This window comes from Chlamydotis macqueenii, chromosome 27 (assembly GCF_036417535.1).
Source record: "Chlamydotis macqueenii isolate bChlMac1 chromosome 27, bChlMac1.mat, whole genome shotgun sequence".
NCBI lineage: Eukaryota > Metazoa > Chordata > Aves > Otidiformes > Otididae > Chlamydotis > Chlamydotis macqueenii.
In genome coordinates this window covers 1,806,116-1,831,484 of record NC_141582.1, presented here as the reverse complement: position 1 = coordinate 1,831,484, position 25,369 = coordinate 1,806,116, and the positions used below count along the sequence as shown (strand labels likewise).

Here is a 25,369-nt window from a genome sequence, read left to right as displayed (position 1 = left end):
TTTTTCCTGAAGAACTGTTTTAGGGAACTTATTTCACAGAAGTAATCAATATATCACAATCCGTGTGACATTAACTAACCAGCAGGAACTTCCGCTTGCTGTAACACTCCGTGACTTGAAAATTGTGCAACACCTTTAGTAAACACTTCCTCATATAGGAACAAGAATAAAGGCGAGTGGCTCCTCCTCATTCAGTGCACAAGAGAGGACTTCTCCCCGCAGACAGCCTGGGAACCCATCTGTCCCAGACCACAGCGACCACGGCTAGACAAGCGTAATCGAGATGACTAACGCGCTACTTGTTTCTGTTGTTTTGCTACATTTTCTCCAACAAGGTATGGCTTTTTAAAACTATTTTATCCTTTATCAGTGGTTGCTACGGATAACTTTGTACAGCTTTTATGAGTTTTTTATTATTCACCTGTAGACAGTACTGAAGAACAGTGAATTAAAGCCATAGGAACGAAAAGTTTTGTTGAAGTTAGGGACGCTTGTTTTTTTCTCCTTCTGTTCAAAGCGATTATCTAAAATTCTCTAGTTTGAGAATTATTTACCTGTGTGAAAACTGGCCACCGACTGCCTAAAGACCCAGAACCGGTTCGTTCTGGGAGCCAATTAAGAAAGTACTTTCCCTGCAAGTGAGCGGACAATTTAATCAATTGCGACAACTTCTTAATCTGACAGTGCTTTAGTCGTAAAAGAAAATACTTCTATTTGAATTCAATTAATGACATTACCTGCATTACAATAGCTTGCACCCTTATTACCCATGTGATACTTTAGGTTATGAGTAGGCACATACGACTTAACCTTAACAGACTCCACTTTTTTTTCCATGTGCATTGTTTCTTTCTGTTCATGTCAACAGGGAACAGATTTTTTTCAGAGCCTGGCATGCACAAGCACGCCCAGGTTTTCTGTACATAATTAGACAGGCAGTTTGTACTCAGGCAGGTATCTATGATTTCATTAGCTGCACAGGATATCTGACAATGTGCACAGTACTGATGCTTAAGGTGTTCTGCATTTTGTTTATTAACAAAATCAAACTTTCATTGTCAATGAAATCCTCACTCATGGTTTTTCTTCCTGGTTCGGGCTCTTGGGAAAGTACATTATTATTTGTTCCTTATTAGCACTTTTTCTAGCTGTTATACGAGGCCGAAGGAATTCCTTTCCTCCATACAGCTACTGACCCAAGACAATGCCTGAAGCTAGACACAGACACTATACAGAGTTTAGTAAGAAAACCACCTCTAAGAAACAGTTTGTTCCAGAACAAAACTAACCCATTTTCCTCGAAATGCAGTTTGTATGACACTGCAGGAAAAGGACAAGTTTAGTTCTGAGTCTCCCTTCAACTCTTAGCCTAAACTTGAACCACCTGGGCTGCAGTTGGCCTTGTAGAAAGAGCCTGCAACAGAGAGTGGATAGATAAAATCGGGACACAGAACTCCGTTCTGAGAGGCCTGAGATATTCCTGTGATCATTATGTAAGAACATACTTCAAGCTCATGGAAAGACTAAGTCTACAAAGCAAAATATTTTTTTTTTTAAAGTAAACATAACTAGTTGCTTAAAATAAAATATAAAAATTACAGTAACAAACCTGCACTTGGTATTTGCTGACACCACGTGCATGGATAGTTACTGGGTGCTGCGTAAGGGCTCAGCTGATGTAAGAGAACTTCTGAGGAGTTATTACCATCACACCATCACGCCTTTCTCTACAGCACTTAGCTTTGTCAAGATACAACCAAGTTTAATATGCAATTATTTTTGGAAAGAGTGTAATGAAATAAACCAGTTATGAAGAATTAATCTGTTTATTTCAGTGGAACAATTTGCAGGAGGATGCGCTCTGTTGTTCCAGAGTTAGAGAATTACAGTAATTGGGTGTCCCACTCTTGTAAAAATCTGGCCTTGAGGCAGACAATTAAAATGGAAGTTGCGCTCTCTCTTTGTTGTTTGTGGTTTGGTTTCTTTTTTTTTTTTCCAAATGCAGGCTCTTGCACTTAGTGCTGAGCCCTCAAGAATTTGCCCATTTGGGTTAAATGACCTTTTGTAGGAGATTAAAGAGCTTAGGAGGCATATAAAACCTGCCGTTGCCTTGTTGGACACTAACGCATCCCTTGCCTGACCCTGTTTTCTCAAACGCTGTCCACGAGCTGCTATTATTAACTTCAAATGATGCAATGTGTGCTGAGCACCCCTGCAAGTCATGCCACAAATTAACTTTTGTCAAGATTCACTCAGGCTCAGAAGCAGAAAATAAAAAGAAACACTTTTCATCAGCACTATATTTTTTCAGCAAGTTCTTTATAGCCACCGCCGACACAAGACGCACCTTACAAGTAAGATCAGTAAAAAATGCGAGTTATGGAACCAATCTTCTGGATTCCTTACCATCTTTAAGATCTTCCTAGTTGACTGCCTATCTCCTATTATTTCACCTAGCCTTCTTCAAATGCCTTCTCCAGTGCTTCTGCTGTCACCAGTATGTAACTACCCTCAATCTGGCCCAATAGGTGAGACTGTATTTATCAAAGTCCTCTGACAAGCATTTAGGCGAGAAGACCAACTGAAAAGCTTTCTGAAGGAGAAATCTAGGCTTGTTCCAGACTTGTAGTGAACTGTATGAGTTTATTTGCCTAGTAGTAGTCTTAACTTGTATGTCATCATGTGATAAGGTTTGGAGATCACTAGTTTCATGGAACCGAGTAACTTAATTCATGTCATAGGCAAAATGCGAAGGCAAAGGCTGCACCTCGCATAGCTGGTTTAGCATGTTGGTGCTCAAAACTGCCGATTGGTGCTGGGGAAAGAAATCCAAAGCAAATTGCATAAAATATTTTGACATCGGGTAATAGCCAGGTATGTCACTCATCAGAAATCCAGACAGGTAACAAACCTCAGGCCAGGTCACCTGATGGGGTGACTGCTCAGCAGACCAGAGCCAGTGCAGAGAACGCATGAGAAACAAGTGGTGCAAGAGATGAATGACCATACAGCCCAAAAGAATCATGCTTGACAGACATGAAATAGGGTATAGAATAAGTTAATACTCTGATGTCATAAATATACATCTGTTTCTTCCTAGGGAGCACAAGCAAGAAACCACCTGGAGTTGAGCAATATGAAATAGTTTATCCACGGAAATTGCACACAGTACATAAAAGAGATGTAAAAGGAAACAATGAGGTATTAAAAGACAAAACTTTTTTTTTTTTTTATGGGAGATGGGGAAGGTTTTCTGGAGTCAGAGTATCTTTGGTTTTTAAGGGTAAGAGAATTTAAAGCCAGGTAATCTTGCAAAATGAAATGAAAGAGAAAACCTGGAAGAGCGATCCCATGTCTGGTAAAGACGGGCAGTGAGATGCGCTCAGTATGCAGGGAAGTACCCGTATGCCATCAGTGACAGTTCTGTACTCATATCTCTGCAAAGATGTAGGTCTACTACTCAGATTTTTAATAACCAAAGGACATTTTAATTTGAAGTAAATTAAATCAAATGCTTAAAACTAAGCATGCTCTTGCATACTTCAAGAGAGTTGTGAAAATGTTTGAATTTAAGCATCCGCTTCAGCACTTTCCCAAATATGCAGGGTATGTGCTTATGATTATAGAAATACGTTTGCAAAGTTGAATTTGTTCCTCTAATTAAAAAATATGAAACAGAGTGATCTCCTGCTTATTCTATAACTGCCAGAATACTTATTTTTGGTGGGAAGAGAAGGAAAAGACTGCAGTTAGCAACTTAGTAAGAGCCAGTTCTTAGTGAGGCCAGAAATTGTAACAGTCCATATTCTAACACTTAAATCTGTTTACAGACAAAATACGATGACACAATGGAGTATGGAATCAAAGCCAATGGGGAGGAAGTCATACTGCACCTACAAAAAAACAAGTAGGTTCAGTTCAACTTTTTCCTTGAGCGTTATTCCTCACTGTGCATGGCTCTGTAGGGCACTCAGGATACAAAGAAATGGGATTTAGGCTCCTGTGAGACAGAGGTATTTTGGTAAATACAGCCTTTCAACTCCAATGAAAGAAGAAGAGAGGAGAGAAAGCATCATGTCACGATTTGGGTAATGTGATACACGTGTATGACATTGTCATGATAGAGTGACTCGCCTATACTGCCAACTCTGCTCTCCCAAATGGCTAAATTCACTGAATGTTTAAGGTTTTCATATTATTCAATAAGTTTTCTGTGCCCATAGATAGTCTATGGGTTATATTTATTTGTTCTAAGCTGGTAGAAACTACGGAGAAGAACAAGAGAAATATCTACAAAATGGGGCTGTCTTGGCTCTATATGGTTTTCCAAAAGGGCAAACAGTACTAAGAAATTCAATAATCCTTAATAATTTGGCCTCCAGAACTCCTAATAAAACCTGGCATTGCCAAAACACTGTATGGAAACCGAAAGCGAGGAGAGTTTGCCTCCTCGGCTGAAGATATCAACAGCGTTTCATCAGGCCGTGCAGAGGGTTCGGAGAAGCAACGGGCTTTGTTACAGAACAAAGTACACAGAGTAAAGTCCAAAGCTGTAGAGCAACACAAACAAAGAGCAGTTGTGATTTTCTGCTTGCTGGGTCCACCGTAATATTTAATGTGGGAGCAAACAAGCCTGCTTTAATAGGCGCTTTTCTAACGACTGTGTAAATACAATAGTACTATAATCAGTTCATGTTAAATATAGACTATAATTAAATGTTTGCCCCTATTTTAATCTAATCTAAATATTCGGGGGTGGAGAGGGAAATTATATTATACTAAACCCCACTCTTTAAAAAGAAATGGGACTGTGGCAGTTTATGGTAGATGCCCAAACAGGAGTGAATGCAGGCTTGCTTTGCTATTGGTTTAGTAAGACCACAGCCCAGGCTTAACATTGAGCATCCGCTCAGTGCTCTTCTGCACAGCAGCTGGATTGCGCAGAGCCGTGTAGGATCTGGCCTTCCAGAGCAAATCACAAATGTGTACGCTAACAAGGAACCCAAAGGCACAGTAATTTATTCCACAGTCACTATGTCCCCTTTTGAAGGTTCAGGAACACATATGTGTACAAAAATAGAGTTTTATTTAGGCAGAAAAGAAAAATCAAGTTCCAACAGAGTGATTACAAAGATGAGAACTTGTGCTAGCAAAGTTATAAAAAAGCTGTGAGCAAAAAAAAATTGGACAAATGTATGTTTGCGTGATCTCTGCACAGAATCTCTTGGTTGTGTGCCCATGTACACATAACATGTATGCACGGGCACACGTGAAACAGAGGAGGCAGCTTTTCCACTGACCTAGATCTTTGCTACTTATAGTCAGTGGGGGCGAACTGGGAAGAGAACAGAACAGTACCATTTCACACACACTGTGGAGTGGTGGAAACGTCTAAACAAATTGGAGGCCAAAAAAAAAAATCAATATTGCATATGTAATGATACATTTACTTTCAGATCTACTAGGAGATTAGCTTATAGCAATGAAATAAGTAGGCTTTAATTGCTTTCTTATTTTAGAAATGACCCTTTGTCTGAGTAAGGATTACAAACAGGCAGAATTCCCCACCCAGTAGCTTTGCTTCCCTAGTTTTTTGATACTAATAATAACCTGAGTAATCATTTCAATTCCCTACATACTTTTTGCCTCATTTCTAGATGACTACAATTTATTTTGAATAATAATTGCACTTGACTCTTTGCAGGCATCTATTAGCTAGAGACTATACTGAAACAGTTTATTCTGATGACGGTCGACAAATAACAACAAGCCCTCAGATCAAGGTAATGAAAAAAGTTTCCTTCCCTCATACTTGAGGAAGTCCATATGAAATTAATGAAATAATAGCACATATAAGACAAAGAAAGGATTTTTAAATCCAGGTTTTAAGCACTGTGATTTAGGATGCCTCTGAAGGGACGGGAAAGATGCGACCCGTGAGTTTGGCGGGGCCACACTGAGAATCAGATACACAGTCTGCCTTTCAAGAAGATGACCACTTTTCACCTTGGTGGCTGATGAGTTGTTTTCTGAGCCAAATCTTTCTCTCTTGTCAGGAAAGGGAGTGGAGCCAGGATGATTCCACTGCTTTCTACCTTCTGACTTTGCCCTCCTGACTTTGCTTATTCTGCGCAACTCCGGGACTCGCTTTTACAACCTAATCTCCATGAGATCATAGATTCAGATAAAGCCACATTTCCTCACTGGCTCACGTTACCACCCACGCTCACAGCAAACACGCTGCAGGTTACCCCAGGTGGTTGCTCTGAGCCATGACAAATCAGTTATTCAGATTCAGACACAAAGGAAGTCACTGTAGAAATTATTTTTAATTAACTGGGCGCTCATGGGTCTTTTCTCCAACAAAGCTCTCACCTGAAGCTTTGTGTCCAATGTAATGCTCTGTGTTTTAACACCTGTAATTTGGAATACAAACCCTAATTGTCTGTCATGGAGCGATTAGCAGGAACAGGAATATCCTGAGTGAAGTAAATGTGCATAACGGATTCTGGGTTGGGTTTTTTTTTTTGGTGAGAAAATATGCCATTTCTGATTGCTTCGGTTATTTTCACTCCCTGAATTGATTCTGTGAAAAGCAAATAGCACCTACACCTGGTAAAAGACAATCTCAGACTGGCCTACCTGTGCAGCTCACTGAGTAAGGAATTCCTGCATTACAGATACTTTATGATCTCTGGAGTTGTTTCTCTTGTATCCTCAAAAGATGGAGAGTAATTCTCCACTTCTTTCTCTAGCGATTTTCACTTTGTGGATGTCTTTTTCACCGTAAAAAGTTGTCACGGTGTCATGGAAGGAAGGCAAATAAATTGTAAACTGAAACAAAACAGCTATGAGAAAAGAAAAGGCACAGCGCAGGCAGGTTTGAACACTAAGTTATAGGTGACTCTTACAAAATCTATTAAGGAAAATGCTATGGGTAAAATTTTCCACAATACCTCAGTGACTTTGAAGTCTCTCTGAACACAGAAGTGTTCATTAGACCCCAGATCCTTAAGTCAATTAAGTCATGAAATTTTTTCCCCTAATCATATGTTTTAATGTAATACATGCATTTTAATCTCATTGAAGTTAATGCATTTAATTGTTGGGTTAATATTAAAGGGTGTTTCCTTGAAGTTTGGCCACAATAAAATAATCCAGTATGGACCTTAATTCAGCAAAGTACATCAGTGTATGCTTAATTTTGAGCAGTGAATATGCATATTCTTTTTTTTCATTTACTGTGAGCCCATCATGACTGGATTTGTCACAATCTGGGTCACTCTGTTGGCGGATAACAATAACGGTATTGAAGCAAAAGTGGAAATGGTCACCAGCTTTTTTCATTTTAAGAATCTCCTCAGACAGCATAGTTTGTGGCAGCTTGTAGCTAGAAAGGTAGCTATGTCTCCTGGAATCACTGGATCTAGGCCAATTCACTGCAGCCAGTGAGACATGGCCCAATTTGACAACGTATTTTTTCTTTCCAAACAGGATCACTGTTATTATGAAGGTTATATTCAGAATGACACTGACTCCACAGCAAGCATCAGTGCTTGCAACGGTTTAAGGTAAGATGGAGGTTTGGTTCCCAGAGGGTACCAATGGCAGAATATACGTACACTATGAGGATAAATTTTTTAATTTAAATAGAAATACATAAATAAGGGGTATTATCTTTTATTCATGCTTACGAGAAAACTATTTTCCCAAAAAAAAAGGGAAAGAAGGGGAAAAAAGTTACCTTTCTACTTCAGTTTCAGAAACATCTATACCAATAAATTTATATGACTAATTCCACATTAGAGCCGGCCATAAATCATAGCAGTAAGCACCAGTAAGCTGGTGCTTACAGTAAACCGTTAGGGTTGATGCTTCTAAGCTGTAGGAAGCTCTGCTGACACTTCACAAGAAGGCGACATTATTTTCAGTGCTACAGCAGTTACAGGGTCAGGAAGTTCAAGCTTTTGTTTGAAAAGCTCGTTTAAAAGAATGTGCTCATTTCTGATCACTGAAGGCACAGTGATATAAAATAAAAATGCAAGAGGATGGCTGTTGAGTCTGAGAAGCTGCAGCAGAGCACTTTCCCAGTGGTTAACAGGGTTTTGCCAAAACCCAGACTTCCTCCATGAACACTTCTTGCATATCTTTTTGAGTCTATATGTTAACAAAGAATACTTATTTTGACATTTGCTGCTCGAAATGATTCAAAACTCTTAATTCTTTTTAATATTTCAGCTTTTCATCTCAATTAAAGATGAAAACCTACCTTTGAATTCCCCACTGAACCGAAATTCACTTTTCAGTCAACTGTTAGCACAAAACCCCCCAAATTTAAATCTAGTTCATTCCTAAACCAGTTTCCTTTTGACTGACAGTCTCCTACTCAGAGACTCCACTGACCAGCCAAATCTTCCAATTGACTCAGCAGCTTTGATTTCTGCTTCTAAATTGTTGTAGACTCTGCCTGCATGTTGCCAAACCATTTCATTGCATCAGTGCGTGCAGTGGTCTGTACGCTCGGGCTAAACGCTGTTAGAGATGATGTTGCTATCTTGACTCAGTCCTGTGGATTCAAAAGATCACAGTCTAACTAATTTTCTTAGTGGGTATTTTGAGACCCATGGTCAGAAGTACCTCATTGAACCCTTGGGAACTTCAGACAGAGACGAACATGCCATCTATAAGTATGAGAAACTCGAACAAAAGTCCATAAAAACCTGTGGTCTAATCAATAATACCTGGGAAGCGGATTCAAATGACCCCATCAATGATATCTTCAAATCCAGCAACAGTCCAGAAGTAAGTACGTAGTCAAGCAACAGTACCGTAAGTACATGTCAGAAAGAAATTGCAGCCGTAGGAGAACTCTGTGAGTAGCAAAGTCTCACTTTGTCTGGTGGCACCTCCAGAAAATAAGCGATCACAAACAGTGAAGCATAGTCAGATCTTAAAAAACAGTGCAAAATCTCACAGATCTGAGACTTCGGAGTCACCACCTGAGTTAAGCTCTCCTGCATGTACTAATAGGTGCCCATGAGCATCTTTAAACATTCAAATAGTTCTTAATATCTAGCCTGTCTTTCATCATTTTAATATCTAGGCTACCTTTCATCATTTTAAAACAAGGCAGTCCCATTCTAAATGACTTAGCTAAAAAAATACCCTCATAACTAACGCATGAATTTGAAATTCTGAAGGCTGAGACTGAAACGGGCCTTAGAAGTAATTTAAGTTTATCTTTTCTTTAGATGAAAGCATACCTGAAAGCAAAAAAGTATCTGGAAGTTTACATAGTTGCAGACAATGCTTTGGTAAGTACTGAAATTATTTTTTCCATTTGACCAGTGTTATAGTTCAGCCCCGATCGGGACCAGACTATGCAGTCTCTCTCTCACTCCCCCCACCCTCCAGTGGGACAGAAGGGAGAATTGGTAAACAAAAGGCAGCAAAAACACAGGGGTTGAGATGGAACAAAAAAAAAATAAATTTAAGAGCAAAAACAGAATAAACCAAAACAGTGGTGGAAAACAAATACAGTACAATGGCTTACAACAAATCCCCACACCCAGTTTCTTCCCACATAGAAGGAAGCTCCCCTCAGCACCCTCCTCACTGATACACTGAGCGCGATGTCAGATGGGATGGAACAGCCCTTGGGCTAATTTGGGTAAATTAACCCCAGCTGTTAGCTAATTAGTTAACTATCCTAGCTGGATGCCCCATAGGGGCCACCAGCTCTGGTTCTCCTCCCAGCTCAGGTGAATATTAACTCTATCCTGGCCAGAACCAGGACAACCAGCTAGAGGCGAGTGTTTCGAAGGAGGTACTGCTCACATCCCTGGCTCCTACCACAATTCCAGTGCTACCCTGACTTGGGTTGGGAATAGGATTTCCTCAGGTGACTGTTTTTTTTTTTTAAATCCCAGCTGGAGATGCCGAGAATTCAGGAGACACAATACAGTGCCTGTCCTCTTCAGCAACCTGCACACACAGACACATTTTAAAAGGGTTTCATCTTGAAATACACTGTCTGATAAAATAGTACATTGAAAAGATGATAATAAGTAGACCAGGTGTGGTGTGGTTTGGAATATTCCTTTTCTGAATAAATAACTTTTCCTCTCCTTTTCCTAACATACTATATTAATTTTTTTTCAGTATAAAAAGTATGAGGAAGATGTTAAAACTGTAAGACAAAGGATATTTGGAATAGTCAATTACATCAACACGGTAAGAGTAAATACAGCGATGTGAAATTGAAATAGAAGCGATTTATCATTTTTTTCTTTTGCAATCATAATGAATTTCCATTATCACATGTAGGAAATAATGGAAACTGAAATTCATTGTAATTTATGAAACAAATTTAACGTATCCATCCATATTATCCTGTTCTTTGCCTTCAGATATGAGATTTCTATAAAGAAAGATTTACATCTTATGTTCTTAACCCTTATTAAAGTGAATGATTGAAATCCTTCAAAAAGAATCAAGCGATTCAGTTATGTATGTCTTTTGCAAGTCAAATTCCTTAAAAAATATTGCTGGAATTTAAAAGGTTTTTAAAGTCTTTCTTATAGTTGATATGAATGTGGGGGAAAATGAGATTTCATATTTTCTTTGTTGTTTTTTGGTGCAACTTCAGAGCCTGAGTGGGCTATACTGCAAGTGACAAAAGTGAACCAATTACTAGGATAAGTTTTTGTTTCACAAATCTTCATAATGTACTTAATTTTTACAGCAGCACTGTTTCTCTGCTGCAGGTTTATAAGGCCATCAACATCTACGTGGCTTTAATTGGCCTAGAAATCTGGACAGACAGTGACAAATGCCTCCTGAGTCGTGCTGCAGGGTTCACTCTGGACAGTTTCTCAAAGTGGCGTCTATCAGATTTATTAAAGAGGAAAAGAAATGACAATGCTCAGCTCATCACGTGTGTATCACTCTGATTCCTATTCACCTTTCTAAATACATTAAAGGAATTTATTCTTTAATAATTGGTCGCCAACCCATCAGAGATGCTGTCTGTACTGGACCAGATTTCATCCTTTCCAGTACCAACTTGTACTAATTTTAGCACAAAAAGATAAATGCAGGCTCTCTCTTCTTGCTTTTATTTTCTTCATGGAGCATAATCACCTGCTAGGACACAGTATCTAACCTTTCTATCTGAATCTCTGCAAAAACAGGCAACGTGGACTTTTGCTCCATCCCAGTCTCTCCTCTTCCTTGCTTGGTCACAGAACAGTCGTGTGTCCTGGAGACTGCAGCACGGTCTAACGACCTAAGCAGCCATGACATGGAGGTTAACGGCTGGGAAATGCACGTTGCCAAACTAAACCAGCCCTCACTTCGCTGTTCTGGCTCACGTTCAATGGCCCTGATTCATCCAAGCACTTTGCTACAATTAGAGCTCCTCCCCAAACTCCTCACGCTCAAACAGATGCTTTAAGTCTGATGAACTGCAATGCAATTTTAGTAAAAATCTAAAATGAAAAGTGAATTCAATTGATTTCTGATTTGCAGTTAAATATGGTATTAAATCAGGGATGCAAACTCGAGCTGGAACTTAGTCTATGCTTAGAGCCTTCAGCCTGGGTAACGCAGACCTGACTTCAAATCTGCTTCCTGGCCACAACCTCGCATTTCATTCTGCCTTTCTCCTTCCTTCCAGAGGCTATGACTTTGAGGGGACAACGATTGGATTAGCTTTTCTAAAGTCCATATGCAGTGACACATACTCTGCAGGTATTATTCAGGTCTGATTTATTTTTGTTTATCTTATTTTTTTAAAGGCTTTTCTATGCTTTTTACTCAACCAGCAGAGAACATTGATGAAAATTATTGGGTACACAACACTTTCAGTTCTCTGTCTGGCTCATATCTTTATTTTATTAGGCTGTAGAAATTCACAGTCAGAGATTTTCTTTTCAATGAAGTGCAGAGGGTAAAGAAAGTACAAATGGTGTGTGTGTTATCTGAATACCAACATCAAACTTCAACACATATATTTGGAGTACCAGGCTCCAATAGAGTCAAAGGAGAGAAATAAGTGATTTTGTGCCTCTACCTTAAGGTTTTGACTGTCATAATGTATATCATCAGTTTAGCTGCTTAATTACAGCTACCTGAACTACTGTACTTAAACTTCAGCCTAAACAGGAACACAGATCCCAAACTTTACCAACAACACCAGGAACTCAACTGTTCCACCCAGCTCCAGAGGCCGGGCTTGTTGGTAAGAGTAATAACCCACATGAAATTCCAGCTTTCCCACACCATAAGGCAATCCTAGGATGACTGTAAAATCAGAATGCTTTTCAAGGTGGGAGGATGCATTTTGTAGCAGCACGATTTGCAACGTCATGCTGGAAGAATATCACCAGTATGCTGCCTCGTGCTTTATGCACTTCCACTCCCACCTGCTGTTTTACATCTGGATTTCATTCAAAACAACCTAAGAGCGAAGACGAAGCAAAGCATCTGCCTTTCCTTTCTTTGCACGCACAACACTGTTCACAATAGTTACCTCGGTGTAATGAGTAATAATTATATCGCACACAGGTAATTACCCTAAGCACAGAGATAGGTACCCAGAGAAAGGATTAAGAATTTTGGATCATAAAATCATAGAACGGTTAGGGTTGGAAGGGTTCAGTTGTTACTTGGCAGCCTAACTTCCTCATGTTTAAGTAAAAACTAATTATACCAAGTTACTCATGTTCATTAGCAGTATAATCTCATTGCTGTTATAATAGAATCCAGCATAAACCGTGGCATAGGTGCATGCATGGAGTGAACAACACACCAGTCCTTCTGCAGCAGTAAGGATAACTTCACTTGAAGAAAAATTGTCCCATTTCTTAGCCACTTGGCTAGTCTGATGTTCTTACTTCTTCTAAAATACCCACAGAAATAATAGCCCTTTCTTATCTCTACAGGATCACAACAGAAATGAAATTGCAGTTGCAGCTACCATGGCACACGAGATGGGACACAACCTTGGCATGAGCCACGACACCAAGGCCTGCACGTGCAACGCTAAAGTTTGCATCATGACAGATACCGTCAGGTAGGAGTTGGGATAAAACACTGGCGGCATTTGAGGATGAGCTTTGGATAAGCTGCCACTTTGGCAAATGGAGTAATAGTACTTTTGCCCTCTGAGATCATTCCATACAAATGATACAAAAAGAAGAGAAAAATGAAGAAATTCCAGGTCCCTGTAAGATATTTCCAGATAGATACCTATACGCTCTGCCCCACCAAAAAAAACCCAAACCGACCCAAAATTTAGTCATTTTTGGATAGCATTAGCTTTGCATGCTTGGTGGGGGCCTTTGTGTTAAACCATAAATCATTTCTTCATGACAGTGATGGCAGCATGAAACTGCTGTGGTGTCTCTGACGACAGAGCTCCCCCAAGATTTACCTGAAGTATATTTTTGTTCTCTACCTTGAAGATATCTCCTGTGAAAACCACACAAAGTGCTTGCACCTTCAATAAACACCCGTTAGATAGGAATTTAATTCAATTTTAGTCTCTAGCGGAAGACCCCGTGCCTGTGTTGTACAGTCCAGTGGAAAATGCCTGAAGCATCCAGGCACAAATTGTGTAGACCAGGTTTAAATCTTTGAGATGTGGGATTTATTATATGCAGTGCTCACATTTAGTACATTAATTTTTTCTAATCTCTTTGTTTCCACACTTTTTTTTTTCCTGCTATAAGTAAGAGAGAGCCATTGTATTTATATTAATATATGTATATTTGGAAAAATGGTTGCACCCAATAGTTTCGGAGATGGTCACTTGTTTAATTTCTCTTGTAAACAGTATTGCTTTCCCCTGCCTGTGCTGATCTTAACACAAATCCTCCTGCTTTCTCAATACAGTTCTATCATCCCCAAGAAATTCAGCTCTTGCAGCCTCCAAAGTTTTGAGAAATACATGTTGAGTGACATGCCAAACTGCTTAACCAACATCCCAGATGTAAGCAGCATCATAGCACCTCCATCCTGTGGAAACGGCTTTGTGGAAAAAGGAGAGGAATGCGACTGTGGCACTCCTGAGGTATCTACACAACCAGGAATAAAATAATACTTGGAAGAGGCTGTACAGTAGCTGGTTTCTGGTAGTTTCCAAGGCAGCCAGTTGAAAGCTAGCTGAAATATTTCTGTAGAAACTGCGGTCATCAAATTGCTGATCTGCAATGCAGTCACCCCTATGAAATGTGTGCCAAATGCTGATAAAGACAACTGCATGGTTTGTCACACTGCGTTGAGAGAGGAACTGAGAAAGGGGAAAAGCCACACACACAAAACCGTCTCGGTAGAAATAACCAAGTTCCCTGCACAACTTCTAGCAGCACTTTTATAATCAAACACACTGTGTATTCTTTATGCGCTCACTTACAATGGCTAGCATGTCTTCTAGTGAGCACAGTTTTCAGAAAAGCAAAGCGCAGGTCCTAGCTATCCTTCCGTCCCGCGATAACCAGGTAGGGGATGGTTTGGTGAGAACGCAGTAGAGAGGGGAGCAAACCGCGAGACGTGCACCAGAGGTCTGATTGCTTGTTCTGTCACAGGAGTGCACGAACGACTGCTGCGACCCCGAGACATGCAAACTGACTGCAGGCTCCAAGTGTGCACATGGAGAGTGCTGTGAAAACTGCCAAGTAAGACTCCTTTTAATCTCTAGCTTCTCATATTTTCCAAGGTATACGTATTTTTTCTTTTCCCCATGAGAAAGCAGTAATACACCTTTCAAAACAACCAGTCCTCTGTACTTGTAATTACCGACATAGCACTGTAATGACAAGCACACGTTGTGCATCCCAGACTACACCACAACTACCAAGTCACTCAATCTTCCAACATCCTGGAGAAATGACCATTTTGGTTACCCATTTTCTCCTGGAAAGAAAAGCTGAGACACAACCAGGCAAAAATCATGTCAATTGATATAATGAACTTTAAATGAGATAGGGATCTGGCCTCTCATGCAACTTGTACAGTGAGGATGAGATTTGTCTCCCCTAATTTTAGCCCTCTATGTCAGTGTGATTTTTACATGGCGTGGAAGAGCACCATGTTAAGTGTGGCATTGCTCTCTCCCTCCAGTATAAAAAATCAGGAGCTGTTTGCCGAGCAGTTAAGCACGACTGTGACCTGGCTGAGATGTGCACCGGCTATTCGGCGAATTGCCCAGCGGATCGATTCCGTGTGAACGGCTATCCCTGCAACTACGGCGAAGGCTATTGCTACATGGGTACCTGTCCCACCCGAGAAAACCAGTGCAAAACTGCTTTTGGACCATGTGAGTACAAGTTGGTATTGAAAAACAAGGCTGCTTAGGATAGAGAAAGACAGAGGCAGACATTGTCAAAGCCCTTTTGTAAATCAGGAACAGAATATCTATATAAATGAGTTCTCATTTGTAGCATACACTTTATTTTTATTATTCTCTTTCTATTTACACTGCAAGATGATTATTATCATGTGAGCTGAAGCTCAGAGCAGACAATACAATGTATTTATGGAGAAATGGGAAGTGGTAAGGATATTCCTCTTTTGCACAATGCTGTTAAGATATCTTTGGAATGGAGCTGGGTGAGCATTCTTTGTTTGATAGCAAGAGGAAATGTCTGTATTTCAAATGAATGTCCAAATTTAGCAGGCCTTTACGTTTCTGAAGGTATGTGGTGGCTTACTCTCTTGCTAGTCCTAAACCATCTCCTGTTCTGACTATGCCCCTTCTCCAGGCAAAGTGTGTAGGTTTAAATTAGAATCAGGGAGAATACACAAGCTAGGTTCTGCTGCACACACACAATAACATTGCAGAATTAACGCATGAAGTGCCAGAGAGACAGTTAGGTCCACGGGCAACATCACTGGGAAAGGCCATTTCCTAAACAGGCAAAGGAAACTGAATATTATTGGTTTTCACAGGCAGAGAACCTAAACTGATCCCATTGCATTCTCCTCTTTCACAGATGCTACTGAAGGTGCAGCTTCCTGCTACCGGATGAACGAGAAAGGGGTATATTATGGATACTGCAAAAAAGAAAAAGGTAGTCACGTCCCATGTGAAAAAAAGTAAGCACTGTGTTACAGAATTTGCTGGGATTTGGGAAGAGAGACCATCCCTATTCAAACTAAGAGTCAGAAGCAAAGAGCACGCTACTTTAGATGGCACATATCTCCATTTGTCCCCCGATCTTGTTCAGTTTGAATATTGTGGCAAAGACAACAGTAAGAAAACTAGTTTCCAAATCTTGAGATCAGTCAGAGAAAGAGCAAGTGAGTACATACATATGTGCAAGCCTGCTTGCGAGGATGACTGTGTGTGCATGCATGCATGTGCAAGTAAGTAGAGGGAAGGGATTTTTGGATAGGGAACTTGAACCTCAGGTGAACCTCCAAAGTTGAGGACAGGTCAGTTAAACACTCATTTCTGCAAATTACTGTGGCTCCCTAATAAACTCCAAAGGCACTAAGAACCTGCCACCTTCTACTCATAAACCAACCCAAAAACATCACAAACCAAAATTCCTTTCTACAGTTTTTTGAGTTCCTGTATGGGCACAACAAATTCAAGTGGAAGAGAGACCGGCTGAGATAGTTTTGCTGTGCTGTGTCGTTGTTCTAGCAGCTCTTGTTCTCCTTCCAGAAATATAATGTGTGGAAAGTTGTTCTGCACTGGGGGGAATGAGATGCCTCGGGACGGGAGCCTGGTGACTTTTGAGTCCTGCAAAGCAAGTTTTCCTAGAAATGGAGAAGTAGACCCAGGGATGATTCTCGATGGAACGAAGTGTGGGAATGGGATGGTTAGTACAGAAAAAGCTTTTCTCCTTATTTTTCCCCTCTTTCAGTCTTGCTTATATCATTAGCTCTTTCACCAGACGAGAAAGATTTTAAACAGGGAAGACTGGAGTGGACACTAAACTTCTCTGATCTCATTTCCCACACCTTCTGCCTTACATCTATCATAAACCAGTAACAAAGCAAACAGGAACTGCTATCGTTCCCATTTCCTTATGCTTGACTGCTGTCTTATTATTTTTCACTGACACAAATGTATGTGGCAGCAGCAAACTATGTCTGTATGAAGGGTTAAGAGATCATACATGGACAAGGGATGAGCAACAGACATCATCTACCTGGACTTGTGCAAAGCTTTTGACACTGTCCCGCATGATATCCTTCTCTCTAAACTAGAGAGACATGGGTTTGATGGATGGACCACTCGGTGGATAAGGAGTTGGCTGGATGGCCGCACTCAGAGAGTGGTGGTCAACGGCTCAATGTCCCAGTGGAGAACGGTCACGAGTGGCGTCCCTCAGGGGTCTGTGCTGGGCCCGGCCCTGTTCAACATCTTTGTCAGCGGCATGGACAGTGGGATAGAGTGCACCCTCAGCAAGTTCGCCGATGACACCAAGCTGTGTGGTGCGGTCGACACGCTGGAAGGGAGGGATGCCATCCAGAGGGACCTTGACAGGCTGGAGAGGTGGGCCCGTGCCAACCTCCTGAAGTTCAACCAGGCCAAGTGCAAGGTCCTGCACCTGGGTCATGGCAATCCCAGGCACAAACACAGGCTGGGCGAGGAATGGATTGAGAGCATCCCTGAGGATAAGGACTTGGGAGTGCTGGTGGATGAGAAGCTCAACATGAGCAGGCAATGTGCCCTCGCGGCCCAGAAGGCCAACCACATCCTGGGCTGCATCAAGAGGAGCGTGGCCAGCAGGTCGAGGGAGGTGATTCTCCCCCTCTACTCTGCCCTGGTGAGACCCCACCTGGAGTACTGTGTCCAGTTCTGGAGCCCCCAACACAAGAAGGACATGGACCAGTTGGAGAAGGTCCAGAGGAGGGCCACGAAGATGATAAAAGGGCTGGAGCACCTCTCCTGTGAGGACAGGCTGAGAGAGTTGGGGCTGTTCAGCCTGGAGAAGAGGAGGCTCCGGGGAGACCTGATAGCGGCCTTCCAGTACCTCAAGGGGCCTACAAGAAAGATGGGGAGAGGCTGTTCAGTAGGGCCTGTTGCAATAGGACAAGGAGTAATGGTTTTAAAATAGAGGGGGGTAGATTTAGATTGGAAATTAGGAAAAAAATTTTTACAATGCGAGTTATAGAACACTGGAACAGGTTGCCCAGAGAGGCGGTGGAGGCCCCATCCCTGGAAACGTTCAAGGCCAGGCTGGATGAGGCTCTGAGCAACCTGATCTAGTTGGGGATGTCCCTGCTCCTTGCAGGGGGGTTGGACTAGATGACCTTTGAAGGTCACTTCCAACCCTAACCATTCTGTGATTCTATGATTCTATACATATATTACTGTCTTTAATTATTTCCATAATGGATGTGCTAGGCATCACTGAGTGCTGTGTTCAATTTCTCTGCTATATATTTCTACTTGTTGGGGGGAAAGGATGAAGGATTGAAGAGGAGTGGAAAGTAGTGATGTCTGTACATCTTTGCAATTCCCCTTTGCTATAAAATACCTGAAGGTCAAATTAAAAATTATATCCACATATCAAATGCCTAATGTAGGTTTAAGTGATTTGCAGACCTCTTTCTATGCCTCGTTTTACTCTCCATCACTTTATACAGTAATTTTCAAGCTCTGTGTACTCTGAAAGCTATAAATCACTTTGCTAACATCTGCCCCGTACATGTCAGGTGTGCAGCAATGGAGAATGTGTCTATGCCGAAGACGTCTTTAGATCAACCAACTGCTCTGCCAAGTGTACTGGACATGCTGTAAGACATGAATATTTGATGCTATTAATTTAAAAAAAAAAACAAAACCAAGAAAATTATGTGTGTCAGATACAGACCTTATTGATGACAGTATTTAAGTCACTGGGATAGGAATTTGCAAAAGCTGCGGGGTTAAAAGCTTTCTATATTTTTACAAAAGCAAATCTAACCCGATCGGTATCAATATTTTTCCTAAGGAGATCACAGGAGATGGACACAGGTTCTGTGTCTTGCCTCGCCTCTGAGCCACAGTATAACAGCTATTCCTTTAGGTCGTCTTCTGTTTTGGGAAGGTAATTGTGCTTATCTTATGTGAACATTCAGAGACCTGCAGATGTAAAGACCCACTCTGCTGCTTTTTGCCTTCCACTGTAGAAACACTGGCAAAAAGCACATGATAGCTATCAGGCCTGTCCTTTACTGTATGAAACTGCTACTCTCTGAAATTTTAGTCAAAATTTAGGGAAAGGAAAAGGGGTTTCCAGCCCTGCCCTCAATAAGCTTATCAGGACCCTGATCCAGAGCCACTGAAATTTTACGACATCAGCCTCACCCATATTTCCAACCTGAAGATATTCCTGGCTTTGTGCTTCCCTAGGTGTGTGACCACGAGCTGCAGTGCCAGTGCGAAGAAGGATGGGCACCACCAACCTGTGACAGCTCGTCAGCCCTTACTGGTAAGCACTGGATGGCCACAGACTGGCTACCGCCATCCGCTGGCTGAGAGGAGCCGCTCTAAGTCCCAACAGCCCGAACTCACGCTAGGGGCCAGACTGTTTCTTTGCAGATATTGCATACCTAGGTCTGATTTCTGCACATCCTTAAGTCACTGCAGCTTGTATGAATGAGTAGAGCAAGCTGTTTTTCTTCCTAACCTGACAGAAGTGATACATCCAGGAGATTATTTAGAGTAGCAGGCTTTGCCTGTCTCCATTCAGAGATAACAAGCACAGCGTATTATCTCACTCAAATGCAAGCAGAGGCAAGCTCCCAGAGGCTCTGCTGTGAAGGAGGGAGGCAAGATCATTTCTTTATCACAGAATTTCACAGAATTATTATCAAGATTGGAAAAGACCTAAAAGATCATCCAGTCCAACCATCATTTGCAGGGAGCTGGCCTTTCACTGTTCTCACTAGAGCACCATCAGCTCTCAACATCGTGGCTTGGTTGAGGATTTGGAATAGCTTTGTTGGAGGAAAATTGTGAAGCCTTACTTGTATACAATGCCAAAGGCCTGTGCCCAGTTTTCGGTAGCACCCTTTGAGAAAGAGGAGAGGAATGCCACTGAAATGATCTTTGAGGACAGCTGGAAAGGGCTAGGTTTGTTTGGCCCAGGGGCAGCCCAAGCAATAAGGCCGGTCTTCAAGTAATGCAAAAATGGCAGGAATATATCCTTTTCCGTCACCATTTGTGGCAGGAGAAGCAGCCGAAGCTTGAGCAAGAGTGAGGACAAACAGGGTCTAGATCTTGTGGGGAAAAAAAAAAAATTAGATTGCCAATGGTCATGATGGGAAACTGCTTAGTAACAGTGGATGTTTTAAGAAATAGCAACTTGTGCTCTCTCTCCCTGACAGGCTTCGCTATTGTTGCTGGTGTGCTGATTGTCCTCGCTGTCACAGCAAGTGCAGCAGTGTTACTTATCCGCTTCCGAGTATTCAAGAAAAGGTAAAATGCTTACCCCCGTTGGGGAAAAAACCCACCGAACCCTAAAGTCAAGCAGCTTCTGGATAGGTTTTACGCTTGGGTTTTCAAAGGGGGTGGAGGGAATCAGTCACTGGAAAGCCAAGGCAGTTGGTCCATGACCTTTGTTGAGCTGTTTCAGAAATCCCGTAGTTGGGAGAGGACTGAAGACTTGAAACCGTACCCCTCAAGATTAATCCTAAATAGTTAAAGTAAGGGGAAGAAAGACAGAAAGAAAGGACATGGCTGTATAACACACCAATAGGAGAAAGGCAGGCATTCAACTTCAGCACCTTTTTTTTTTACCTCAGAATAAGATTTACAGTTATATGTAATATTTGCACAGCTGCCAGACCAGAAGGGGACCTGGAGCCACAAACCAAGTCTTTGTGGATCAGGAACAAAGATGCAGAGAACACCCTGTCCTGGCGGTACCTGCCCAGAAGGTAAGAGCAAGGAGGCATGGCATCACCTATAGTCTCCCCGGGACTATACCTGAGGAGTCAACCCATCAAAACTTGTCAGCCCAAGGGTGCTACACTTCCACAAGGGCTTCAAAAGCTTGTCTGGGGCTGAGAGGGAGGGAGCGGGGAAAGCACATGGCGCTAAGTCACCAAGTAATCTCTCTGCAGTAAAGGGGCATGCAAAGATAAAGCACAAGGCAGTGGTTCCATCCAATTTAACTGTTCCCTGTTTTCAGACAAATGATAAGAAACTCCTCCTTCCTGTACCTCCACTGCAGGAGAACAAACCACAGCTCCAGAGCGTAAGTACTTCTGGAGAATTTCTTTGCTTTCATATTGGCTTTGGGGAAGACAGCACGTACCACTTCACGCCATGGTGGAGACCCACAGTGACAACCTGATCCCGAAGGCTGGGGAAATCACTGCGCTCCAGATAAGGCCCTGCATGTTCTCTCCGGGCCAGACAGCATAAAGCATCCCAGATCTGCTTCCGAAATGAATGCATCCCTTTACCCCTAGTGATGTACTTTTTATATGGGACACAAGCCTGCACACTCCCCTGGGAACAAGTGGATGCACACGTATGCACAATGTATACAGGGTCAATGTGTTTCGTATTATCTTATTTTACAGCCTGCCCTAAGGCCAAAAGGGCCCCCACCACCTGTTCCTTCTGCCAAACCAACCTCTTCTCATACAGAGGAGATTTTTGTAAGTATAATCCTGCAACTTCCCACATCTTTCATCTGAGTTGCAAATGACTATCAGATGCTGATCAGTATTTTCAGTTTCTCACTGTGGTTGAAAAATATCAGACATTCAATCACATATTCTTTAGGGCAGGAGTCACCACAGGGATTTCAGGCGTAAACACAATGCAAATGATGAGCATCTTTGCTGCTGCAGACATCTGCTATGATCACTGTATTGTGGAGATCTAGTAGTCTCTGAAGATGCCACTTGTGAGGGGATCTCCATTAGTATGCACATATATACACACATATTTTGAATTCTTAAACAATTTGGAAACTAGAACACTAATATTTGCCATTAATAAACCCAAAGCATCCCACTTAAATGAAAATTCCACCCTCAAACGTTTACCGTCTCAGCATTTGAGCCCCCTGTCCACCTGATCCAAGGGTGTACAAACCACCTTCACACTACGAACATAATCACATGGTACTGCCTGCAGAATGATGGACCAGGACTAAATAAAAAATAATTTTAAAACTGCAAATATCGGCTTGATTATAAAATATACTTAAATCTCACTGTCTTTAGAGTTCTCTCCTCGACACACACCTCGAGTATGTGATCAGCGTTAGCTCCCTTAGCAGTCTATTTGAGCATGGATACTCAGTACAGATGAATTCAAATATCGAGAATAGTGCGGTTGTCCCCTGAGACAGGAGATCTATATCCCTTGTGCATTTGTGTTATTGTGCCTTCTTGTACATGGACAGATTAATTCACTCCTAGCTTTTCCAATAGGAAAATGCTGTGGCAAATACATGAGATAACAGTAGCAGCAGCTGAGGTCTGTGTTAGGAAAGCCCAATGATATTTAAACGACTTTTTTGTTATAGGCACCAGAGAGAAAACCTCCTCATCTCCCAGTTCCCAAAGGCAAACCTCCACCTCCACCAAAGGTAACCCATGTGAATAGCACTTCTTTCGGGATGTAATTCGCTGAAACTGCACCGGGTTCATTGTGATTTAACTCTTTCTTTTCCATGCAGGCTTTAAAACCTCCAATTAATCCCAGAGTATGAAACTTCTGAAGTAGAGCTGATCAAGATACCTGAAATTTTCTGGGACAATTTGTTTGTCCCTTGATTCCTCCACTTTTGGCAAAGGCAACCAAGACAGTCTTCGTGTTTTCTTTAAATAAAAAGAAAACTGACAGCTGCTTTGAAAGAAAAAGGTTGATTTTCAAACAGCGAGGAACTCTTTCGTGATGACATGAAGCTACTGTCCAAAAGGAAACGAAGTAGAATCACTACCCACACTGAGGTGTAGACTGGGAGTAAGTTATGAAAGCCACCCAACACATCTTAACTCCTAGGCCACCACCGCGAGACGTGGATGCACTGCATCTACACTGCCTTGACCTAAGATCAAGGAAAGTACAGCTACTGTATGTTTGTAAATTGTACACTTTTTGCTACCTTTCTGGATCTTTGGCAGCCTTCTCTTCAGCCGCACACCAGACCTTCTCATTCACATGCAAGTTGCAAGTTCTGAAAAAAGAAAAATCCTTCCTGCCCTTTGGAGAGAAGATTGCGGGCTCAAGGCCTGAACTAGCCTTGGAATAGTAAGGTTACACTCTGGAAATGGATTGATTCTGGAAGGATCCTTTTGGATCAGATCCTTTCATTAATCCTTAGATTATCTGTTAAACAAGATGCTCTGTTGAGTAGGTAGAACTAGAGATACGCTCAAAAGCAAAGCACGCGGGACTCGAACCACTTGCTGCTTGCAAGTGCTCCCAGAGCTCGACCTGTGCCAGTCCCAAAAGCGCTCCAGCTGCCACTATTGCCCTTGGACAGAAAAATTTAGAAAAGCACAGTCAACAATATCCTTAATCATTTACTTCATTTGCCCCTCAGCTCCAAAAATATCAGAGTATTTCTCCCTTCCAGGATACACACACCTTGGCGTTTTCCTTTAATTGCTCTTGCACCGGGGTATGTTATTGTAGAGCTGCTAATGAGAACCTGGCTGGGCAGAGGGGTTGTTATTGTGGGACAGCGTCGCAGCACGAGGCTTTGCACACTGGGTTATTACTGAGGGGTTCTTCATGCGTTCTGGCCCGTTGGCATCAGCGCTGTTGACACTACTGGCCTGCTGGCATCCATCTGCATGATACCGTTGGCATTGATGATAACAACGCTGTGAGGGTGCTGGCACTGATGCTATTGTTACCGTTGGCACTGGTATTCTTCATGTGGTTGGCATCAATATTTTTAAGTTAAAGCACACAGAAGTGTTTTTCAAGGAACAAAAATTTTACCAGGAAAAAGAAAAAGGAATTAAAAAAAAAAAAGAGAGAAACAAAATTGCCCTGGACCCAAAGTACTCAAGATTTTATAGAGGTTCCAGTCTGAACTGGACTGGGGTTTGGATCAGGATCAAAACCAGAACAGAGATCCAAATCACGTGGCTCAGGAAGGCAGTTTCCAGCCCTTGGGCACGGTGGCTTTGCTAGAGAGGAGCACATGGCTGCCAAACTGCCAAACACGATCTGGGGCCTCGGTCAGCATCCTGCACGCTAACCTCTGCCTGCGCATGGTTCCCACCAGGCCTTTAAAAAAGCCCAGCCCTCAGATGGGCTGAAACCTTCTACTCGAGTCCGCAAAGCGGCTCACACCTGCCGAAACTGTGATCCACGTAACCTTGTTCAGGCACTGAACACACAACTGTACAGTCGCTTCTCAAACGCAGAGCTGGGTCATCTGCAGTGCCCCTTACTGCAGCAGAAATGCAAATTTAAATAAAATCAATTTCTTATTTTGGGCTAGGTGCTTTGAGGTTGCCCATCAAGCTCTGTAAAACACAGATGTGAGGAAATTATAGTCTTGACTTTAAGGAGTGAGGTGGGTTTTTTGTGTAGATTTTATTGGAAGAGCATAGCTTTCTTCTGCTTTGGAGAATTGTATCATTGTTTTAGTCAGAAATGGATTTTAATCTGTGTTTGACCATGGTGTAAGGATTCAGAACTTAACTTTTTATGAACTTTAATTAATGTATTTATGTAATTAATGTACTTACAAAGATTTCTGTGTTAAAAGTATTCTATCTAAACTGGAGATGGCTGGTTTGCTTTTTAAAGATCAGCATTCGCACATGAAACACATGACAATAGGGTAAAGCGGGATAATTTAAAACATTGCCAAATACCTAAAACTCCCAGTTTGGACCAAAAAGATAATTCACAGGTATTGCCAAACCCTGCCAAGTTAGCCAGTAAATCTGAACTAAATTTACAATAAGGGTTGACAAGATAGTACAGAAAAGTTTTTCTGACACCTTAAAATCAATTTCTTCATGTTTTCCAACCTTGTCTGCTTTGCGAGCCCTCAGGAATTTTCCAAGGATGTAAAAAATTGAAGCAAGCGAAAGGCTAGAGACTTGCTTTTTTTAAATGACCTTTCTAAGATTCCACTCCCGAACCGGGGAGCCTGGGCTTACTTTCTTGTGCAGACCTGTACGGGCCCAAACCTCCGCAATACCTGAACATTCTCAGTAAACCAAGCCTGCAATCCAGCACCCAAGCAGAGTGCAAGCGCTGTACTGAGACCAAGCATGCCTCTTCAGCAGCAACCTGCAGCAGAAATCTAAGAAAAATATCTAAGAGCATGTGCCTACAGCAGTTTGTGATTTACAGCTTCTCCTGGCCCCAGCATCCGCAGGACAGGTGACAGCATCTCCCGCAAAGGAGCTCAGGCTCTGTTCCAGCTAGGCC

At 41.9% G+C, this 25,369-nt stretch overlaps 1 protein-coding gene across 2 annotated transcripts; it reads left to right on the top strand.

Moving 5' to 3' along the window:
* The first annotated feature begins 230 nt into the window (after positions 1–230).
* On the top strand, positions 231–24,713 carry ADAM28 (ADAM metallopeptidase domain 28). Of its 2 annotated transcripts, XM_086767753.1 has the most exons (24): positions 231–335; positions 3,101–3,201; positions 3,831–3,907; positions 5,705–5,783; positions 7,495–7,571; positions 8,607–8,802; positions 9,252–9,314; positions 10,162–10,233; positions 10,767–10,936; positions 11,678–11,762; positions 12,945–13,075; positions 13,897–14,074; positions 14,589–14,678; positions 15,124–15,319; positions 15,996–16,098; positions 16,673–16,829; positions 18,676–18,756; positions 19,355–19,433; positions 20,332–20,422; positions 20,784–20,883; positions 21,138–21,203; positions 21,535–21,612; positions 22,491–22,553; positions 22,644–24,713. In XM_086767753.1, the coding sequence occupies exons 1-24, from the start codon at positions 284–286 to the stop codon at positions 22,674–22,676; spliced, it is 2,418 nt and encodes an 805-aa protein (XP_086623879.1). In that variant the 5' UTR covers positions 231–283; the 3' UTR covers positions 22,677–24,713. The 2 variants fall into 2 exon arrangements, with proteins under 2 accessions (XP_086623879.1, XP_086623880.1); XM_086767754.1 differs by lacking the exon at positions 21,138–21,203.
* The last annotated feature ends 656 nt before the right edge of the window (positions 24,714–25,369 follow it).

Coding starts and splice junctions, on each gene's coding strand:
- ADAM28 (XM_086767753.1), top strand. CDS start 284: ATGACTAACGCGCTACTTGTTTCTGTTGTTTTGCTACATTTTCTCCAA. Junction 20,423..20,783: donor TTCCGAGTATTCAAGAAAAG/GTAAAATGCTTA, acceptor ATATTTGCACAG/CTGCCAGACCAGAAGGGGAC. Junction 21,204..21,534: donor ACAAACCACAGCTCCAGAGC/GTAAGTACTTCT, acceptor CTTATTTTACAG/CCTGCCCTAAGGCCAAAAGG.